General features: G+C 40.2%; 1 protein-coding gene across 1 annotated transcript in view; it reads right to left on the bottom strand.

Moving 5' to 3' along the window:
• PARP8 (poly(ADP-ribose) polymerase family member 8) overlaps positions 1-20,677 on the bottom strand; it is a 121,579-nt gene that overhangs the window by 7,664 nt on the left and 93,238 nt on the right. Inside the window, exons 15-24 of the mRNA XM_069777512.1 lie at positions 18,578-18,670; positions 12,281-12,406; positions 10,694-10,759; positions 6,251-6,318; positions 5,843-5,891; positions 4,917-5,029; positions 4,680-4,752; positions 2,658-2,727; positions 1,011-1,087; positions 3-72 (exon numbers count right to left, since the gene is read on the bottom strand). Of these exons, the coding sequence (XP_069633613.1) occupies positions 3-72; positions 1,011-1,087; positions 2,658-2,727; positions 4,680-4,752; positions 4,917-5,029; positions 5,843-5,891; positions 6,251-6,318; positions 10,694-10,759; positions 12,281-12,406; positions 18,578-18,670 (805 nt within the window). The remainder of the gene's footprint in view (positions 1-2; positions 73-1,010; positions 1,088-2,657; positions 2,728-4,679; positions 4,753-4,916; positions 5,030-5,842; positions 5,892-6,250; positions 6,319-10,693; positions 10,760-12,280; positions 12,407-18,577; positions 18,671-20,677) is intronic.

The raw sequence follows: 20,677 nt of genomic DNA, 5'->3' as shown, positions 1-20,677 counted from the left end.
ACCTTCACATAAGGCTATGCATTTTAAGTTACGGCTTTGCAAAAATTGTGACTGTTGTCCCTTCTTCTGTGACTGAGATGTAAAAACATGAGAAAACTTAATTAGTGCAGTAAGACAAACTCAGTGAAAAACTAACAATGGAGAGGGCTGCTATTTTCAGTAATTTATTAATTAACGATGATAGAGGCAGTCTTTCTAAAACATTTCCATTGTATTTCTAAATGTAATAGAATTTCTAAAAACATTTATATTATTTGTTTGGATTATTATAGGAGACATCTGAACTCCTTTACCCAGAAAAAAAGTTCCTAATTATTACGGAATGAATAACATTAGAAATATCAGAATGTTACTGATAAACAAATTGATAGCAGGAAAAAAAAAAGGTGAATTTGATCACCAATTCTTTGGCCACTACCCTGATATTCTACTGGCCTTCCCATTTCTGAGGGCTTCTGCTCTTACATACAAACCTCTCTCCGAAGCCAGCTTATCCTGTAGTTTCTATGTGTTTACTATGGAGACAGATGCAAGATTTCTTTCTCAAAATTTAGCCCTACACATAAATGCTATGAGTTTCCTTTAGATAAAGCAGAATTGTAATGGTTTAATATGTAAAAACCATGGAAAAGAAAAACTGACTTGCGATAAATGAAACGCTACTCATTTTCCAGCAATAACCACTCTTAATTCCTTTTGCATCCTTCTGCAAGTCTAGAAATCAGAAAGCAAGGGCTTGCTAAGGGTCATAATGCAAACTGCATTTCATTTTCATTCTCTTCCTAAATTCTTCTGCTTGGAAAAGAAGGGCACAAGACCTGCAGTATACCCCATAAATTGTTACTAAAAGCAGTTGGGCTGTATTTGATGTTTGCTGTCTCTGAAGTTGTTGCTTTTGTTCAGTACAATAAAACTGTTAGCTTTCACAAAGGGAATATTACCTCCTTTTCAGATATCAGGTTCCCAAGCATAAACCCATAAATCTTCCAGAGATGGCTGATGTACTGTACCTGTGATGTAGTACTGCCCTTACTGCCTGAAGCTGGTTCATCTTTAGCTGACACCTTCTGCTGCTTCTTGTTCATCCCTAGGAATATTAAAATCATGTAAGATACCCTGTAAGACACATATAAATACCATAATAAACAAAGTTAAGTATGGAGAATGAAACAGGTAGCACAGTGGGAATCACAGTCCTGTGCATGGCATGCAAAAGACTAGTTAACTTTGTCATAGAATACCTGAATTTAATCCTGGAAATTACCAGTACATCTGCATGTATTGCAAAGACCTTAGGAAAGTCAAGTTAGCATTAAGTGCAAAAGCAGATAAACATGAGCTTTAATGCCACTGAATTCAGCTCAGGAATGCTCTTAGGTGATGGCTTAACAGAGTTGCATGTCAGCATGTCTTGAGACTAACTGACCCTACTCAGAGTGAAGTAACACAGTCTGATTTATTGTGGGTGGGATAGTAAAATGACAAGAGAAAGAACTTTAGATAATAATCTTTAACACTTTATTTAGACTTATTCAAAGTCCATTTAATTTTTAGGAGTAGTTAATTTATTTGAAGTTTTAAAGTCTACCCTGGTCAATTAATTTATCTACACATAAAAGTATTAAATTACTTGTCAGCCACATTGGATCCAACTTCTATCTCAGAAATCTAAACACCTACATTTGTGTCTTCGATATCTTTTATATTCCTTATGTTGGTTTATATAAAATTTGTGTACTGTATGCTACTACAGGCTTCCTTGCCTTTCCAGTATCCCATCTTTCTTGGCAGTTTGCAAACACAGAGTGAATTATGAGGAAGTTTAACTCTTTGAAGGAACAGGGAGTGTAGAACTCCTCTGTGTTTTTTATTGGCATCAAATATTACATACTTCAAAGGAACACAGGCCTCCTTTCTGGAGGAGACTAGATGGAAGGGACCAAGAAAGGTAGAGAGATGACAAAAACTACATTAAAGCTGATAAAGCAGTGTTGTCCAAAAAGGGCATTTTGTTAGATGATGATACTGCAACCTGCACTTTTAGTAAGTCCTAAAAAGTTTCCACACTTGTATCATCTCTGAAAAGCTAAAAGTGCATTTAGAGATTATTGATATTGAAATTCAATAAACAGTAGTATATCTTGTTCTTATTATACTTCCATTTATGATTTAATTCTTATATGGAAAACTCTGCATGATTCACTTTTGGATTTACTAGTGGGACAAATTACGTTCTCTCCCCTTCCGATGCTAAAATAAACACACTGTCCTGTACCTTCTGCGTAATCCTGACATGGCAATACTTGGGAATATGCTTAAATATACACAGTTGAACATGTCTATTGATGAATATTTGTTTTGTCAGATAAAGGTTGTAAAAGCCCATGAATCCATAGACAATGTTTGATGGACTTAGGCAGATACTAACAAAAAAAATCACAAATTCAAGCACAGTTTCAAGATACTCAGTACCTTGGAAAATGAGGACAGGAATTTAATAAGGGGATTTAGATTTTCTCTTTTCTGAATAAATTAAATCTTGGTCAACAAAGATAAAATTTAATACAGTGTTGTAAACTGTGATGCTGGTAAGAAAAGCAGTAGACTAAGATACCCCCCTATATTTCTCCAACTTTAGAGTGATTTATAAATATCACCTGAGTAACCAAATGATATGCTTGACAATGGACTAAGGTAGATTCCACTTCCAAACATTGCACCATGGAGCTGAAAAAGAGCGAAGTGATTGTTTAACATTAATTTGGTTACCTGGACAAAATTACAATGATAGGAACAGGTTGTAATGTAGATAAGCATCTGTCCCACTGCACTGATTTACTGCCTGGTAATAAATGGTGTTCAAAGAAGCCTTTAAAAAAATCATGCTGCGAATAGACAACTAAAATACTGTATATTCTGGAAACCATGTCAAAATGCCCCAACATAATTTTACATCAGATTTATACATAAAATTGCATTTTCTGTTTTTTAATCTAACATTACCATGGAGGATGCCTACAGAGGGTGCTTCTGTACATGGCCAAATGCACCTTAACAAGGCTGAGCAAGCTCAGCATGTGTCTCACACCAAAACCTTGGCGGAAAGCACAGCCTCAGCTGGCCTCTGAATCAACAGCAGCAACAACTGCTTTTGTTTTCTTTAAGGTAAGAAATGAAAAGATGGTGATGACACTGGTCATATGCTATAGAAAAATTTAGTCACTAGTTCAGCCTGAGTACTGGAGGAATAGGTTCAGTCAAGCTTTTTGCCTGAGCCAATTCAGACATGCTTATCCCATCACTGCAGGACTGCACTTTAGCCACAAAGCTACTAGCTGTCTGAAAATAATAGAGGAAAGGGAAGACTCTTCTTCCCCAACATCACTGTTCCATGTCATGAAGCTTGGGCTAAGCAACAGAAGCGAGAACTTTTTATTAGCCCTGCAGTCATTTTCTTCTCTGGAAAGGGGGAAGTATGGGTTTCACTTCTCCTCCAGGGACTGACTGCTTTATGTGGAAAAGCCTTTAAAGAAAACACACCAAGTAGTTGTTGGAGCACAAATGAGAACCCAGAGTATCTCCTACCTAGGCAGATGTTACGACCAGTGGGCTTAAGAGTCATGCTCGCCCTTATTTCTTTTTTCCGACCCAATGATATTTACATTGCCTCTGCAATGTGCCAGAGCTCTCACAGGAATGTGCAAACATGCTTTCACTCCTCCAGCTGCTACAATGTTGTAAAGGATCCCTGGTGAGCAGATATTTTTTCTGACTGGTTGGTACTGGGGTAAATAAGATGAACTGGGCTCAGGATATGCCTTAGGAGTATGAGAGATCTAAAAATGATGACTTATATAAAATAGGGCTTTACTGCTTCCTCCTATTGCCAGTATCTCAACCCTCAACAAAAAAATAAGCATTAACAAAGTGGTTTACTTTGGTGAATTTTGGTGTGTAAATCCTGCTTTCTTGTGGAATTATCTTCCAAAGATACTAATAAAACCACCCAAAACACTAAGAGGAATAGCAGCGATTTCCTCTTCCTTTTTTTTCAGTGTCCTTAGTCAGCACCCTGGGATCCTCCTCCAAGGTATCACGGAGTCAGCTGTAGAGAAGAGCTGTCAAAACCCTGATGCTAAAATACTCTGAGTTACAGCTTCCCAGTCCCTCTGATATTGCCTAGTTTGCTCTGCAATAGTGGTCTCCTGATGATTTAGTCTGAGAAAACGAACTGAAGTTTGCAATAGCTCTCTCCTGGCCAGTACATTCATATTTCCACTCCCAAGGAAACCAGAAGAGAAGAGACGATGCTGTAAACCCAGTTCCTGTAAATCTAGTATGCTCTTGGATCCTATAACATTGAGATAGTTCATGTAGCTCTACATTTTAATCCCAAAACTCCTTTTAAGCAGTACCGAGTTAAGCCTCCTGGAGGTGCTGCTCTGCAATGTAAAACTGAAACACTGACTCCAGCAATAGGATTTTCTAGCTATTTTAGCAGATGCATATTTATTTTAATTGCATCAGAAAAGTACCTTTTCCAGGAAACGAGGGTATTTGAAAACTTCCCTTTTTTCCACCTATATGACTACTAGAACCACACCTTCTGAAAACTTGTCTAAGCTAGTATGTAATCAAGCATGCACAGTTTCGTTAAAGCTATTTAGTCTACTATTTACCTGCAGCCTCGTATTGGAAGCAACAACTAAGCCGTTCCTCAGGATGGAATGCCAATTTTCAATGTGTGAACCACTGAAAAATGAAAAAGAAGGCGTAAAATTCCACAGTGTAAAATGCAAAATGAAATCAGTAATCCTTTAAAACAATAAATTCCCAGCTGTAAACCTCAAACAGCAAGAACAAAAAATAGCATGGCATTTTGACAACCTTTGATTAATATGAATATATGTACTTACTGAAATGCAAATGTACTTCCGTAGAGATTTTTAGCAGCTCGGAAATTGGATTCTTTGGCTGGTGGACTGCTGAGAAGTAGGAACTGGTGGGGAGTGTGCATAAACTTTAGTTGCTGTAAAATATAACAGTGCAAAGTGAAAAGAAGTTGATTAACACAAAAGCATTGTATTTCCATAATGGTAGTTCTTAAGATACCATGCTGTTTCACACAATACATGACTGCATCTAAATAGCGACATGAACTAAGTTGAAATTGGTCTCATTACCATAGTTTTTACCTGAAATCAAACAGTAAAAATGTCTTCCAGTTTAGGACCCATACGGAAGTTTCTGAAACAGATTTCAGCCCAATATGGTTCTAGTAAAGTAATTAAATTGAACAATTTCATCATGGTATTCTGATCAGAGCTGGCTTAGAATTAAGGTTTGGATTTGAAAGGTTGCAGATTATTATGCCCTTCATCAGAGGCACAAATACTCAGAAATGAATCTCAGGACCACCCCTCTAAAATTGAAGAGCTATACTTTTTGTAAGGTGTACTTATATGTGGATCTCCTGGTACATCATGTTTGTGTGCGCTGCTTTTCGTACAATTCTGTATCTAATGTTCTATATGGTAGCAAAACAAATAGTGAAGTTATTCTCATCCAATCTCAGATGACTACAAGGTAGACACCTGTATTTAAGCTACTCACCTCAAACAAGCTTTTTACAAGCATTATTCCTTTGACCTATTTTAGGTATTCACAGCATGATTCTATGAGTCATGACCTGAAACTGCCTATTTCTCTCCCTTGTCTGTTAATGGAGTCCATGTGATTAGTTTGAATGTAGACATCTATGTTTGGCTAGGAGACTCCCACCTAAAATGTTAATACAAGCCATGAGAAATGAGAAAATAATAAAGAACCCACAGACACTTACCCTGTTCACCGGTAGCTTCACAATATGTGATCTATTACTAGAAATAACCCTAAAATAAGAAACAGTTAGATGTGTTAGACATGGTAACCAAACAGAACTTTTCTTAAAAATGTTATGAATGGCCACCACAAAGGTCCCAGCTGCAGGCCTTTGAACTTATCAGATAGAAGTAGACCAAATCTTGACTAGAAAGTTAGATCAGAGGCTGTACAAACAAGCTGGAGTCTTTCCAGTGTTTTCAGAGGACCCAGATGATGTCCAGAAACAGTGCAGAAATACCTAAAGTTGCAAATGTCAACCCTGACATTAATTCTTAGGGTGAGCTTATACCAAATTATACTAGTGAAGTGATTATTCATTAAACTTGGTACTTCAGTAATTCTCATCTCATTTGAGTCAATTTTATACCATTGCAGAAGAGGATGTGCAAGGGGGTCTTGTTTATCCATCTGCTTCTTTATTTCCAAGTAAGGTGCCTAGAAAAGAGTAATTATGTTCTTTATTTCTAGTTGAAATCATAAGGTTAAATTTTATATGTTACATTGCCCATGATTTCATCTATTAAAATGAATACATGGGACTCATTATTAGGCTTAAATCACAGTTTTACTGACATTTAGTGTTGTACAGTTATAAATGTGTTTTGACAACAAGAAGAATTAATATAGCAATTATTTTCCCTGGAGAAAAATAATAAGCATATAATTAGCATCAAAATGAGTATACTATAGCAAACTTTGGTGATCTCAGGGAGAACAGCAGAAGACATCTATATAAGTTCTCTTGGATTAAGAAATTGGACTGGAACTTCACAAAATTAAGTATCTCAAAATACACCAAGATAATCCACTCCTTTTTTTTACTGTTTCATGGTATAAACTGGTAAAGTAAAATACTGTATCAGCTTATAATTCCTTTGAAAACCTTTCTTGATTTCAATCACAGTGCAAAGCATCCCTTTAAAGCCCTTCAGTCCAAGAATTACTTTAACATTTAAAAAAGCAAAATAGTGGTTATTCTTCTTTTTAAAAGACATTATATTAAGTAAAAGAAATACATGATTTTTGAAATTTTTACAAGATGTTACATTAAGTAACAAAAATATGTTCATTTTAATTTTCAATTTATTTTACTCCTCTCTATACACCTCATTCTTCATTCCAGAATCCTAAAGTACTTTACAAATACATATAAAGTAAGATCTATAAACTATTGTGAGGTTAATGTTTATATAGCAGTTAGAGAAGCAAGGTACATGGGAGGGCTCATAGAGAGGGCTTTAAACTAGGTTTGAAGGGGGTAAGGGATAAAACTAGGAGCACCAGAGATGAGCCTGGGGGCAGCATGCCAATATTAGGTGTGGATTCGATAGCCCAGCTCAAGTGCATCTATGCCAATGCACGCAGCATGGGCAATAAACAGGAGGAGCTGGAAGCCATTGTGCAGCAGGATAGATATGACTTAGTTGCCATCACGGAAACATGGTGGGACAACTCCCATGACTGGAGTGCTGCAATGGATGGCTATAAACTCTTCAGAAGAGATAGGCAAGGAAGGAGAGGTGGTGGGGTAGCTCCCTATGTTAGGGAGTGTTTTGACTGTACAGAGCTACACGATTGTGATGACAAGGGGGAGTGCTTATGGGTGAGGATGAGAGGGAAAGCCAATAAGGCAGATATTGTGCTGGGAGTCTGTTATAGACCACCCGACCAGGCTGAAGAGACAGATGAATCATTCTACAAGTGGCTGGCAGTAGCGTTAGAATCATGTGCCCTTGTACTCGTGGGGGACTTTAACTTTCCAGACATCCGCTGGAAATACAACACAGCAGTGAGTAAACAATCTAGGAGGTTCCTGGAGTGTGTGGAAGATAAATTCCTGACACAGCTGGTGGCTGAGCCAACCAGGGGAGGAGCCTTGCTAGATCAATTGGTTATGAACAGGGAAGGACTGGTGGAAGGTGTGATGGTCGGAGGCCGTCTTGGGCTTAGTGACCATGAAATGATAGAATTCTCAATTCTTGGTGAGGCAAAGAAGGTGGTCAGCAAAACCACCACTATGGACTTCCAGAGGGCAAACTTTGGCCTCTTTGAGGCACTGGTTGAAAGAGTCCCTTGGGAGACGGACCTGAAGGGCAAAGGGGTCCAGGAGGGATGGATACTTTTTAAGAAGGAAACCTTAATGGCTCAGGACCAGGCTATTCCCATGTGCCGCAAGTCGAACTGCTGAGGAAAACGACTGGCCTGGCTGAACAGGGAGCTTTTGCTAGGACTCAAGAAAAAAAGGAGAGTTCATCATCTCTAGAGGAAAGGGCAGGCAACTTGGGAGGAGTACAGGGATCTTGTTAGGTCATACAGAGAGAAAATTAGAAAGGCAAGAGCTCAGCTAGAACTAAATCTGGCCACTATCGTAAGAGACAACAAAAAATGTTTTTACAAATATGTTAACAGTAAAAAGAATCCCAAGGAGAATATTTATCCTTTAATGGATACAGAAGGGAACGTAGCAACCAGAGATGAGGAAAAGGCTGAGGTACTTAACGCCTTCTTTGACTCAGTCTTTAATAGGGAGACCAGTTATCCTCAGGGTACTCCACCCCCTGAGCTGGAAGGTAAGGATGAAGAGCAGAACATACCCCCCTTAATCAAGGAGGAATTAGTTAGTGACCTACTACACCATCTGGACACTCACAAGTCTACGGGACCAGATGGGATCCATCCAAGAGTACTGAGGGAACTGGGAGAGGTCCTTGCCAAGCCACTCTCTATGATTTATCAGCAATCCTGGTCAACAGGGGAGGTCCCAGAGGACTGGAGGCTTGCCAATGTGACTCCCATTTATAAGAAGGGTCAGAGGAAGGATCCGGGGAACTACAGGCCTGTCAGCCTGACCTCAGTACCAGGGAAGATTATGGAACGGTTTGTCTTGAGAGCACTCACATGGCAAGTCCAGGATAAGAAGGGGATCAGGCCCAGTCAGCATGGGTTTACGAAAGGCAGGTCCTGCTTGACCAACCTGATCTCCTTCTATGACCAGGTGACCTGCCTAGTGGATGAGGGAAAGGCTGTGGATGTTATCTTCCTTGACTTCAGCAAGGCCTTTGACACTGTCTCTCATGGCATACTCCTTGAGAAGCTGGCATCTCATGGCTTGGATAAGTGTACTCTTCGCTGGGTAAAAAGCTGGCTGGATGGACGAGCCCAGAGGGTTGTGGTGAATGGGGTGAAATCCAGTTGGCGTCGGGTCACAAGTGGTGTTCCCCAGGGTTCGGTGTTGGGCCCAGTTCTGTTTAATATCTTTATTGATGATTTGGATGAGGGGATTGAGTGCACCCTCAGCAAGTTTGCAGATGACACCAATTTGGGAGGCAGGGTCGATCTGTTGGAGGGTAGGAAAGCTCTACAGAGGGATCTGGACAGGCTGGATCGATGGGCTGAGGCCAATTGTGTGAGGTTCAACAAGGCCAAGTGCCGGGTCCTGCACTTGGGTCACAACAACCCCATGCAGCGCTGCAGGCTTGGGGAAGAGTGGCTGGAAAGCTGCCTGGCAGAGAAGGACCTGGGGGTGCTGGTCGACAGCCGGCTGAATATGAGCCAGCAGTGTGCCCAGGTGGCCAAGAAGGCCAACGGCATCCTGGCCTGCGTCAGAAATAGTGTGGCCAGCAGGAGCAGGGAGGTGATTGTTCCCCTGTACTGGGCACTGGTGAGGCCGCACCTCGAGTCCTGTGTTCAGTTTTGGGCCCCTCACTGCAGGAAAGACATGGAGGTGCTGGAGCGTGTCCAGAGAAGGGCAACCAAGCTGGTGAGAGGCCTGGAGCACAAGTCTTGTGAGGAGCGGCTGAGGGAGCTGGGTCTGTTTAGTCTGGAGAAGAGGAGGCTGAGGGGAGACCTTATCGCTCTCTACAACAACTACCTGAAAGGGGGTTGTAGTGAGGTGGTTGCAGGTCTCTTCTGTCAGGTGGCTGGAGACGGGACAAGAGGAAATGGCCTCAAGTTGAGGCAACGGAGATTTAGGTTAGATATTAGGAAAAATTTTTTTACTGAGAGGGTTGTCAGACATTGGAACAGGCTGCCCAGGGAAGTGGTTGAGTCACCATCCCTGGAGGTATTCAAAAAGTGCGTAGATGGGGCACTTCAGGACATGGTTTAGTGGGCATGGTTGATGGTTTGACTCGATGATCTTGAAGGTCTTTTCCAACCTAAATGATTCTATGATTTTATGATTCTATAAAGTAATATCTATAAACTGTTGTGAGGTTAACGTTTATATAGCAGTTGGAGAAGCAAGGTACACGGGAGAGATTTCAATAATCAGTTATAATCAGGGGGGCTGTTTGGGAAAGGAGGTGTAACAATAAACGTACGTATGGCTATCAGATTCTGTTCTGCTGTGAATATTGAGAAATGATATGGTAGTAATCCTGAGAGAACCAACCTTCCAAGTCCCCGACCATACTTAGTCAATCAAGTGTTTTGCTATAATAGGAATAAAGCTATCATTCAGAACAGTGTCACAAAATCAATTTATTTTGCTTTGGAAATAAAAGACCCAGTTTGGCATTGATATTTCCAGAAATGCAGCAATTGGTGTTTATCTCATTACAATGTCCCATTCTGCTGTTATCTCTTACTTAAACTTCAAAAGATCTGAGTTCTACTTCATTACTCTTATTTGACTGATATTATGGATACTCTAGGTTTGTTATTTTTAACACACATGTTAATATTATTACAGGTCTATAGGAAAAAGATGATGCTGTTGACATCCCTCCCCATCATAGGCAAGCACTGTAACAACATCTTCCTAGTTCTAGAAATAGCAATTAAGTTAGGTAAAGATTTCTGAACTCACCTGTGTCATCTCTCTAATAGAAGTGATACTGTCCAATGCTTTCATGACTCGGTCATAATTCTTCTTCTGATGTAGCATAAAATAAGCAAATTAAAAGAATATTAGTCTGTGGCTCTACAAAAACCTAAATTCTTTGAGTGTGTATAAAACCAAAGCTAGGACGAATGTTCAGCAAACCAATCCTTTCAAACATTTCTAACCAATAGCTTCCTTCTACCTCACACATAGACTCTCATTCATAGTCCAGGAAAATCCCCCCCCCCCCCCCCCAAAATATTATCATGTTGTTTTTTCTTGAATTTCACTGGAATCTCCAAGACACTCAAAAAATTAGCTCACTTTTTAAACAAGCATTTGTAACTAAACACACGTTCTGACAGTTATTTGGACAACATGCTATTAAGTTAAATAATGCAGTGACCAAACAGATTTTAAATAAAATGCTAAATAAACAGATGTGTCTACTTTGCTAACAGCTCTATAAAACATCAGACATCCTTCAGTTGTCCCTCTGCCTCATCCTGATCCTTGCCTACCTTCTGCTTGGGAACCGCTCCCAGACAGCTCCAACTTTTCTAAGTAGTTGAGCTTAACTCATGCTTCACCAGCTCCACCTGTCATGTCTCCTCCAGGAGCTCCACTGTTCCCCATCTTTGGGTCTTGCCAACTTTTGCCCATGGGCTTTCACCTTGTCCACACTGGCAAGAAGCTGGGAGGAGGCGGTGCAGGCCCTGCCAGCCCAGGGGCTCTCTCCATTCCTCTTCTGGTGTGACCCTCTTTCATATTCCCTCATCTGCTTCAAACTCCCTCCTGCCTTGCCCAGCCACCAGACTAGCTGTCTCCTCATCAGCCCCCTTCCAAGCACCTCCTGGCAAGTCTGCCTTCCCACATGCTACAGAACACGCTCGCCCCTTCCTGAGGAAGAACCACCACTAACTGGCCTTTGTTCAGAAAAAAGTGAAATGCATCCCAATGCAGGACATCCAAAGTTCTCATTTATGCCCTTGGGGATGGCTCAAGTGAGATGTAATAGTTCACAGCTTCTCGAGGGCTTCCCTGAGAGGCAGTATTTGCAGCCTGAGGAGCAAGCAGTGGAAATACAATTCTTTACTTCAAAATTGATGCTTGTACGAAACTTGACTATTATGTCAAATTTGATAAAATTACATTTAAGGACACAACTGCTTGCAAAGAGAAAACGAGATGACGGCAATAACCACTTTAAGAATAAAAAGATGGACTGGAAATCCCCCAGTTTACAAGGTCTACACTTCCCAAAGGCCATCTTTCTGTTTGTGTCCAGTGTGCACACTGAGAGAAAGACACTAAGAATATAAAATTTTGAATGTAGAATTTGTACCCTAAAAGAATTCCTTAGCTTCAACATAACTTTGAACGCAACTTACAGTTTATAGTCAAATAACTTCTCAGAGACAGTTAAAAAAGCTACAAAGTTCTGAAAATAGTCACATGCTTGTGCTATCTTCTGGAGCTGCATCTCTTACAGTAAACGAGACTCCTCCAGAAGAAGGCTTTGCTTTGAAATCGCATGCATGATTAAAACCAAACTATGACATAGCTACTTACCCTGGGGTTAAAGGCCAGCATCTGAGGATCATTAGGATCAACTACAGAAGGATATGGCTCAAAAATGACAACTTTCCTAGGTGACTCTAATGCAGATCGACACATGGATACTAACAGATCAACCACCTAGGGATAAAGAAAAATATTTGTCCAATATATGTACTTTCATACTGTATCTTCCAGTCTGCTTTTTCTACACATTATAGTAATACCATATTTCCTTGTTACCTATATTATCCTAACCGTGTTATCCACAGGACATAGTTTAGGACTGAAATTTTTCTATTGACCTCAACACGCTTTGGGTTCAGCCCTGGCAAATTATTCCCAGTGCAAAGTAGGACCAGTATCTGGTCCTAAATGTACTATCATGTCAAATACATTGTTTGCAGTTCTGCTTTCTCTTGTGCATATGTGCTAATTCCTGGATTAAATTAATTCTCTAGGGAAGTGAGGTTGTGCTGGATCTGTATATCTCTGTACAGTAGATGCAAGTGAAAAATGCTGCTGAGGGATGGTTTGTCAATCTGTACCACTGCCTGCTCTTCTCCTGAAGACTGTAATCATAGAAACACTTGTAAACATTGTTTTTGCTAAAGCCAGAACAGTGCAGTGATTTAACAGTCATTTGCACAGCTCATACTAGGAGATTCTCTTCCTTCCATCCTGTTGTGCAAAATTACAACATGGCTTTGAATATCTGTGATTTCCTAGATTTCACCACAAGATCATGCATGGCATGTAATCACGTACGTGCACATAAGCACATTTACAAGTTAGCACCTGATTTCTGTATAACTTTCAAAATTTGTAATTCACAGGTTAAAAATAGAATACAGCAATCACAAACCAGAAAGAATGCAGCTTTCTGGCAGCTGTGAAACCTAAATCCAGCTCATAATGAAATCCAAAGTTGCTACAGAAAAATATAGCTGCAAATTAGCTCATTTCTCCCTGTTTTTTTCTGTGCATCCCAAAAACATTCCTGTGTGAAAACAGACTTTTCCATGAAAGAAAGGAAAAGCTGAGATGAGTCGTACTTCGTAGGCATCCCTGGTTCCTCCCACAACTCCATACGGATCAGATCTCATCTCGCAGCTCAAGCTGTTCTAGAAGTTTTTATGTATCTGCCATTGTATCTGATCATTTGGAGGAAAAAAAAAGATGGTCCTTTAGAGAAGCAGAATGAAAATAAGAATCCTGATGAAAGGGAAAAGGAACTGCGCTGCGGTGAGTCATACTGTTGCCATTCTCCTCCTCTGCTCCTTTAGCATGAATGGACAATTTTCTCCATCAGGTTAAAAATATTCTGTTAGTTCCAGTTCCTAAATATCCTACATATATTGAAAAATGAAGTTACTTAAATAATGATCCCTTCCTCCATGGTGGTCTGATTACTTTCCATTTTATGATACCTGTAAGTGTGAGGAATGTTTTAAAATAGGGCATCTGCATTAGCATTTGCAAACGAGACCAGGAGTCTGCATACACAGCCAGGTCAGGCAACAGGCCTGCAACTGTGTAAATGTATTACCATAAAATTGAGCCTGAGTTCATACACCCTGCTTCTCAGAAGCACTTCTTAGCCTCCAGTCGCAAAACACTACCAGGGAAGAGTCTTTCAAGTCCCTAGATCTCTTAATACAGTGACTCAAAGTTGTCTTGCTTTATGATTTGCATGATGGGACTTTGTCTTAAAATTAGTACAGTTCTTCTTAGAACACCAATCCAAAGCCCTCCTTTAAACCAGCTATTGACTCCTATATTGTTTCTCACCATGATACCTGCATATTGCTCTGACATGAGGGAAAAAGTGCATAGATTAGACTTAGTTAAACCCCCAATTTCCCCTGAGATCATTGTTTTGATTGGCTGGAACACAGAGCAACTTAAACATGGAGGTAAGTCTAATACAAACTTGTGTAGGCGTTCCTTGGTAAGAAGTGCTGTGGATCTAGTAATGTCCTTATAGCTGCACCTGAGCTCCTCCTCCTTAACAGTAGGTACTGAAGTATGTAAGTAAGGATCAAAATATTTTTAAGGAGGACAAGATGACACTTGCTGATGACAATTCCCTCTTACAACATCCGTCTCTCTGACAGTGCCTCTCTCTCTCCAGAGACTCTCTACAGCAAGTCTGAACTATCAACAAATCAGGCATTTAATTTTCAGGTATTTTGACTATGTGACTAAAATAAGGCAAGGTGAGTTCAGGCTTGAAAGTTTTAGAAAGTGCAATCACTTATTATTAAGGAAGAGCCATCAGAATACTGGGAGTGACAAAATAAAGGTGTATACCTTAGGAAACTAGCCGAAAGCACAGCAGAAAAAATACAGGATGTGATTTCTAATAATGGGAACCTATACTTAGGCTCCTTCACTACACAAAATGATTTGAAAGAAGATTCATCTGACAAAAGACAGAGATTCAGAATGCGAACACCTACCTCCTACTAGTCAGCATAGGCTCTCTTTATAATCAATGGGAGAAAATAACCACTGTGCTGATAGTCTATGCTGTGATTCACACTATCCTAAACTAATGACAAAAATAGGTCCGACGAATCAAACCCTAGAACTGCTGAATTCTTTCTGCAAACAGGAATGGGAGCTCAAACAGATCAGGTGTTTCTGGGTGCAGTGCTATCACTAGAGTGAAACTTAGCAAAACTTATTACCTAGGTCCAATGGGACAATGGACAAAACCTCTTATCTAACTCCCTTTAGCACCGTTTAGGTTGTAATCACTTCTCTACTCTACAGCAAAGCTCTGTAGATGTAGAGGTACTCTAGAGATCTAGAACAAGCTCCACAGATACCTGCAGGAGTGATATCTACATAAAAAACAGAGTGAGAGCTAACCAGGACCACCTCTCATGTCAGCTGTATTTAAAGAGAAGTGAGAGCTACTTGTTTGTACTTAATGTACAATGTACATGTAATTAACACGTAAGTTTGTACCTAATTTTTCCCTAATTTTAGGAAAGCAAAATTCCAGCTATTCAAGGAGTTAGTCAATAGGACCCCCTGAGACACTGCCCTCAGGGACAAGGGAGCAGAACAGAGCTGGCAGATCTTTAAGGATGCTTTCCATAGAGCACAAGAGCTCTCAATCCCCAGGTGTAAGAAATGAGGAAAGGAAGGCAGGAGACTGGCATGGCTGAGTCGAGACCTGCTGGTCAAACTAAAGGGCAAGAAAGAAATGCACAGGCAGTGGAAGGAGGGACAGGTGTCCTGGGAAGAGTATAGGGATGCTACCTGGTTGTGTAGAGATGGGGTTGGCAAGGCACGGATGGAGCTGAACTTGGCAAGGGATGCAAAGAATAAGGGCTTCTATAGGTATGTCAGCCAGAAAAAGAGGGCCGAAGAAAGCATACTCCCCGATGAACAAGACTAGCAAACTGGTAACAATGCACAAGAAGGCGGCCAAGGTACTCAACAACTTTTCTACCTCAGTCTTCACTGGCAACCTCTCCTCCCACATCTCTCGAGTGGATGGACCACAAGATGGGGACTGGGGGACTAAAGTCCCTCCCATTGTAAGGGAAGATCAGGTTCGAGACCACCTGAGGAACCTGAACATACATAAGCCTATGGGACCTGACATAATGCATCCCAGAGTCCTGAGGGAATTGGCTGATGTAGTTGCCAAGCCACTCTCCATCACATCTGAAAAGTTGTGGCAGTCAGGTGAAGACCCTGGTGACCGGAAAAAAAGAAACATTACATCCATTTTTACAAAGTGTAGAAAGGAAGACCCTGGTAACTATCAAGTTGTCAGCCTCATGTCTGTGCCTGGGAAGATCATGGAACAGGTCCTCCAAGAAGCTATGCTAAGGCACACGGAAGACAGGGAGATGACTGGAGACAGCCCGCATGCTTTAACCTAGGGCAAGTCCTGACTGACCAACCTAGTGGCCTTCTATAATAGACTGACTACATCAGTGGACAGGGGAAAAGCTACAGATGTCATCTATCTGGAGTTCTGTAAGGCCTCTGACATGGTCCCCCAGAACATCCTTCTCTCTAAATTGGAGAGAGATGGATTTGATAGGTGGACTGTTCAGTGGATGAGGAACTAGTTGGATGGTCGCATCCAGAGGGTAGTGGTCAATGGCTCAATGTCCAGATGGAGATCAGTGATGAGTGGTGTCCCTCAGGGGTCTGTACTGGGACCAGGACTGTTTAATATCTTCATCAATGCCATAGACAGTGGGATTGAGTGCACCCTCAGCAAGTTTGCAGATGACACCAAGCTGAGTGGTGCAGCTGACATGCTGAGGGACAGGATGCCATCCAGAGGGACCTGGATAAGCTCAAAAAGTGGGCCCATGTGAACCTCATGAGGTTCAACAAGGCCAAGTGCAAGGTCCTGCACCTGAGTTGGGGCAAGCCCCAGTATGAATACAGGCTGGGAGATGAAGGGATTGAGAACAGCCCTGTGGAGAAAGACGTGGGGGCACTGGTGGGTGAAAAGCTGGACATGAGCCAGCAATGTGCGCTCGCAGCCCAGAAATCATATGCTGGGTGGCATCAGAAGAAGCCTGAACAGCAGATCAAGGGAAATGATTCTGCCCCTCTGCTCTGCTCTCGTGAGACCCCACCTGGAGTACTGTGTCCAGCTCTGGAGTCCTCAGTACAGGAAAGACAGGGACCTGTTGGAGTGGGTCTAGAGGAGGGTCAGAAAAATGATCAGAGGGATGGAACACCTCTCCTATGAGGAAAGGCTGAGAGAGTTGGTGTTGTTCAGCCTGGAGAAAAGAAGGCTCTGAGGAGACCTTGTTGAAGCCTTTCAGCGCCTAAAGAGGGCTTAAAAGAAAGATGGGGACAAACTTCTTAGTAGGGCCTGTTGTGATAGGACAAGGGATAATGGTTTTAAACTAAAAGATTTAGACTAGACACAAGGAAGACATTTTTTATGATGAGGGTGGTGAAACACTGGAACAGGTTGCCCAGAGAGGTGGTAGATGCCCCATCCCAGGAAACATTCAAGGTCAGGTTGGATGGGGCTTTGAGCCATCTGATCTAGTTGAAGACGTCCCCTGCTTATTGCAAGGGGGTTGGACTAGATGACTTTTAAAGGTCCCTTCCAACGCAAACTATTCTATGATTCTAAATGTACATGTAACGTACCATGTTAGTGCCTGAATCAAAAAAATAAAACTCTAGCTCCCCAGAAACACATAGCTGAGGTCTTCAGAGGACTTCAGGCTGAGGAAGAGTTGGGGCTTCATCAGCACACCTCTCTTCATTTCTTACAAGCTTACACAGGTATCCCAATGTTTGGTATGCTAGATGTTGCAAATATAGCCATCTAATGGTCTTCAGACATCACAGGAAGAGCTGATGTTTAGATCCCGCAGTCATGTTCTGAAGTGAAGAAGCTGGTGTACACTGCTGCAAGTTTCTTCCTTTGAGGATATGCCCATAGGCAGTATTCAGGCTCCCAGATGAATAGTTTATTTCCAGTGGCTAGACTCACTAGTGCTAGTTAAAGTTAAGTGAACTGAACGTTTGCTCTTCCAAAAAAAACGTGTTGCTTACTACATAAATGCACAATGAGTGACAGATGTCTAGGAAATCAGAGAGGAATGCACTTTTCCGTAAGATGTGTAAACTTTTAACTTAATATCTTAAAAGTATCTTAAACATAAGATCTTTTAACTTTTGAATTCACTGTAATCTAAGGTTAAATGGTGATTCTGAAACATAGTTTAAAATACCTTGTTTTAAGGCACATACAGAATTACGAAAGAAAACAGTGATATGGTTATAACAGCTACATTAATAACTGAACTTAGACTCAGGAAGCAAACTTATATTAAATTCCTGATACTTGAGAATAGAGAAAAACATCAGTAAGGACTTTCCCACTGTTATTTAATGATCAAAACAACAGATGCTCAGTGGATAGCTGTATCCCAACAGCATGAACAGGAAGTAGCTTATTAATTGCATGAGAGTAGTAATGGCTCATTAGGTGAAAATAAATGGGAATTATCTCCAAATGACAATGGCTGCCTTTATTAACAACCCAGGTGACCTAACTGAATACAACAGAACAAGAAAACAGACTTACTCTAATTACACGGAAGCAAAACAATGGAAGCACCTCATTAGTACCGTTTGAAAACACCATGCAGAAAACAGTGTATTTACAGCTATAAAAGTGGACAAATAAATAATACTTACCAAACAGTACTCATATGGGGAATATAAATCAAAATAAATACTAGAAGAGACTGAGAAGACTTAGTATAGAAAATCAGACATGAAATACGCATTACATAATTCTACCTGAGCCCCAGTTGCAATTTCATCAGCAGCTTCGTTCATCACTCCTAATGTTTGGAAAGCAAATACACAGAGCTCCCGTTCACAAACAGTGGGCTACACAGAGAAAGAAAGTTAATTATATTTTTGTTCTAGTTTGAGATTCTTGGTTTTATCATGTAATACCTATAACAAACCCCAAACACATTTAATGTTAATTTTTTTCTTCAGATATTAACTGCAACATTAATTCCAAATTATGAATACATGTTAATTATTGAGGAAGATACATTAGAGAAGCATTTTAATAATCTGAAGAAGAAGTGTGAAGAACTCTAAAACTCTTAAGTACTCACAGAGGCTAAGCTTAAACAAAATCCAAAGAGATTACAAAACCAAAATTACAGGCATAGTACCCAAAGACCTTAACATTATCCTATCAGACTCTGAAAACCTCCTATATAATTAAAATTAATGGAGAACAAATCCAGAAACTAATGGGGGCACACCCCCTTCATAAATGCAGTTTAGTCTTCACAGCTTGTTATTCTGCTGTTGAGAACACACATAAAAATCTGATCCAGAAGACAAATTTCTTGAAGAAGCTACTTTAAATTTAATTTTTAACTAATTTAACAATTTATTTGTAAACTTTAAGAAAATGCATTATATTTTCATAGAATAAACACTGTATTTGGGAAGGCCACATGTTATTTTAATAAATAAAGGTGCTTCCACTATTTTTTCAGATATTAAAAAAAATAATAAAAACCCCTTGCTGTTGAACCAGTTTTTTGCCTATACTTTTGAAAAATTTAATTCACAGTGCCATCACAATGATGAAATAAAAAAATGTATTTAAACTGCATATTGAGTGAGAATTGAGTGTTCTGCCTTCATAAAGCAAGCAAAACAGAAACAAAACCCACAGCTTTAAGTAAAGAGAATAGGCACGACTTCATAGGCTTCCTAATTGGCTACAGCCCTTACAGCAACTCCATGCTTATTTACTGAAAGATAATTAGCAGATCAATTTTTTAAAGGCTCAAGTAATGAATCACACAGTGAATTGTTCTAAGCATTCAAAATGAACAAACAGTTGAAAGAAATACAAGAAAGAAACACAAATTAAAACCTTCCTTACAATTGACCCCAATAAACATAACTTTCTATTACAATATTGAAAACAATAAAAAATATTTTTTGGAAACTATTTCTTTGAATCCATATGATTAAACTGAAACTTAAAACAATCTTTGGTAGGCACTACTGAACTTTTGCAAGTAAAACCTCTGAGTCTAGCTGCCATGATAATCACTAAAGCATTCGTAGTGGTATGCTTTGAAGTTCAAGCCAATGTCTCTAGGAAGCACATGCAGAAATGAAAAAAAATGAATTAAGCACACAAAGAAAACAAAATTTAGCTGAATTCTGTTTCAGGCAAGAGCTTTGTCAGTAATAAGCATAATGCTGTATTTGCAGTCACTTGTTTCATAGCCCTTAAAATATGCATTTGCTGGGTTGCAAAGACTCAGGACTTCAATAAACATCTGAAATCTACTGCACTGACATATTCTCACATCAGTTGCTTTACAAGAGCTATCATCTTTCAAGTCTAATAGAGTGTCACCTATCTGATTTATTTTATCCGCTATGTTACATTGCATTAGGCAGCAGACGAAGCCTAACATGATCCAATTCGCTCTGCCGTGGCACACTAGACAAAATGTATTTATTATTGTCATTATTCTTAGTTTTTCCACATTTGGAAGGTGATTAAATCATTTGCTTAGTTGGGGAAGCATGGCGGCACTACCACCTTGACTTTCATAATCAACAGTATACACAGATTCCTTTTATTCCAGAGCAAGGGATTGCCCTAGAATAGCAGAGCAATCTAAGTTTAGCCAGCCATGCTTGCCATGAAGAAAAGTATTAAGAGAATACTTATTTTTGTTTACAACCTCAACAAAGTAAGTTATCCTGAGACTTAAAGATGGCAAAGGGAACACAAGAGCTGTCATCTTTGCCCTTGCCCCCCACCTTCTGTGTTATGATCCCAGAAATGTCTGAGCATCTGGAAGAGGGAAGTTAGGAAAATGGTCATTGTACTTATGTTTGGCA

The sequence above is a fragment of the Haliaeetus albicilla genome, chromosome Z (assembly GCF_947461875.1).
Source record: "Haliaeetus albicilla chromosome Z, bHalAlb1.1, whole genome shotgun sequence".
Classification (NCBI taxonomy): domain Eukaryota; kingdom Metazoa; phylum Chordata; class Aves; order Accipitriformes; family Accipitridae; genus Haliaeetus; species Haliaeetus albicilla.
Note: the sequence above shows the minus strand (reverse complement) of the source record. Positions and strands in the feature narration are given on the sequence as shown.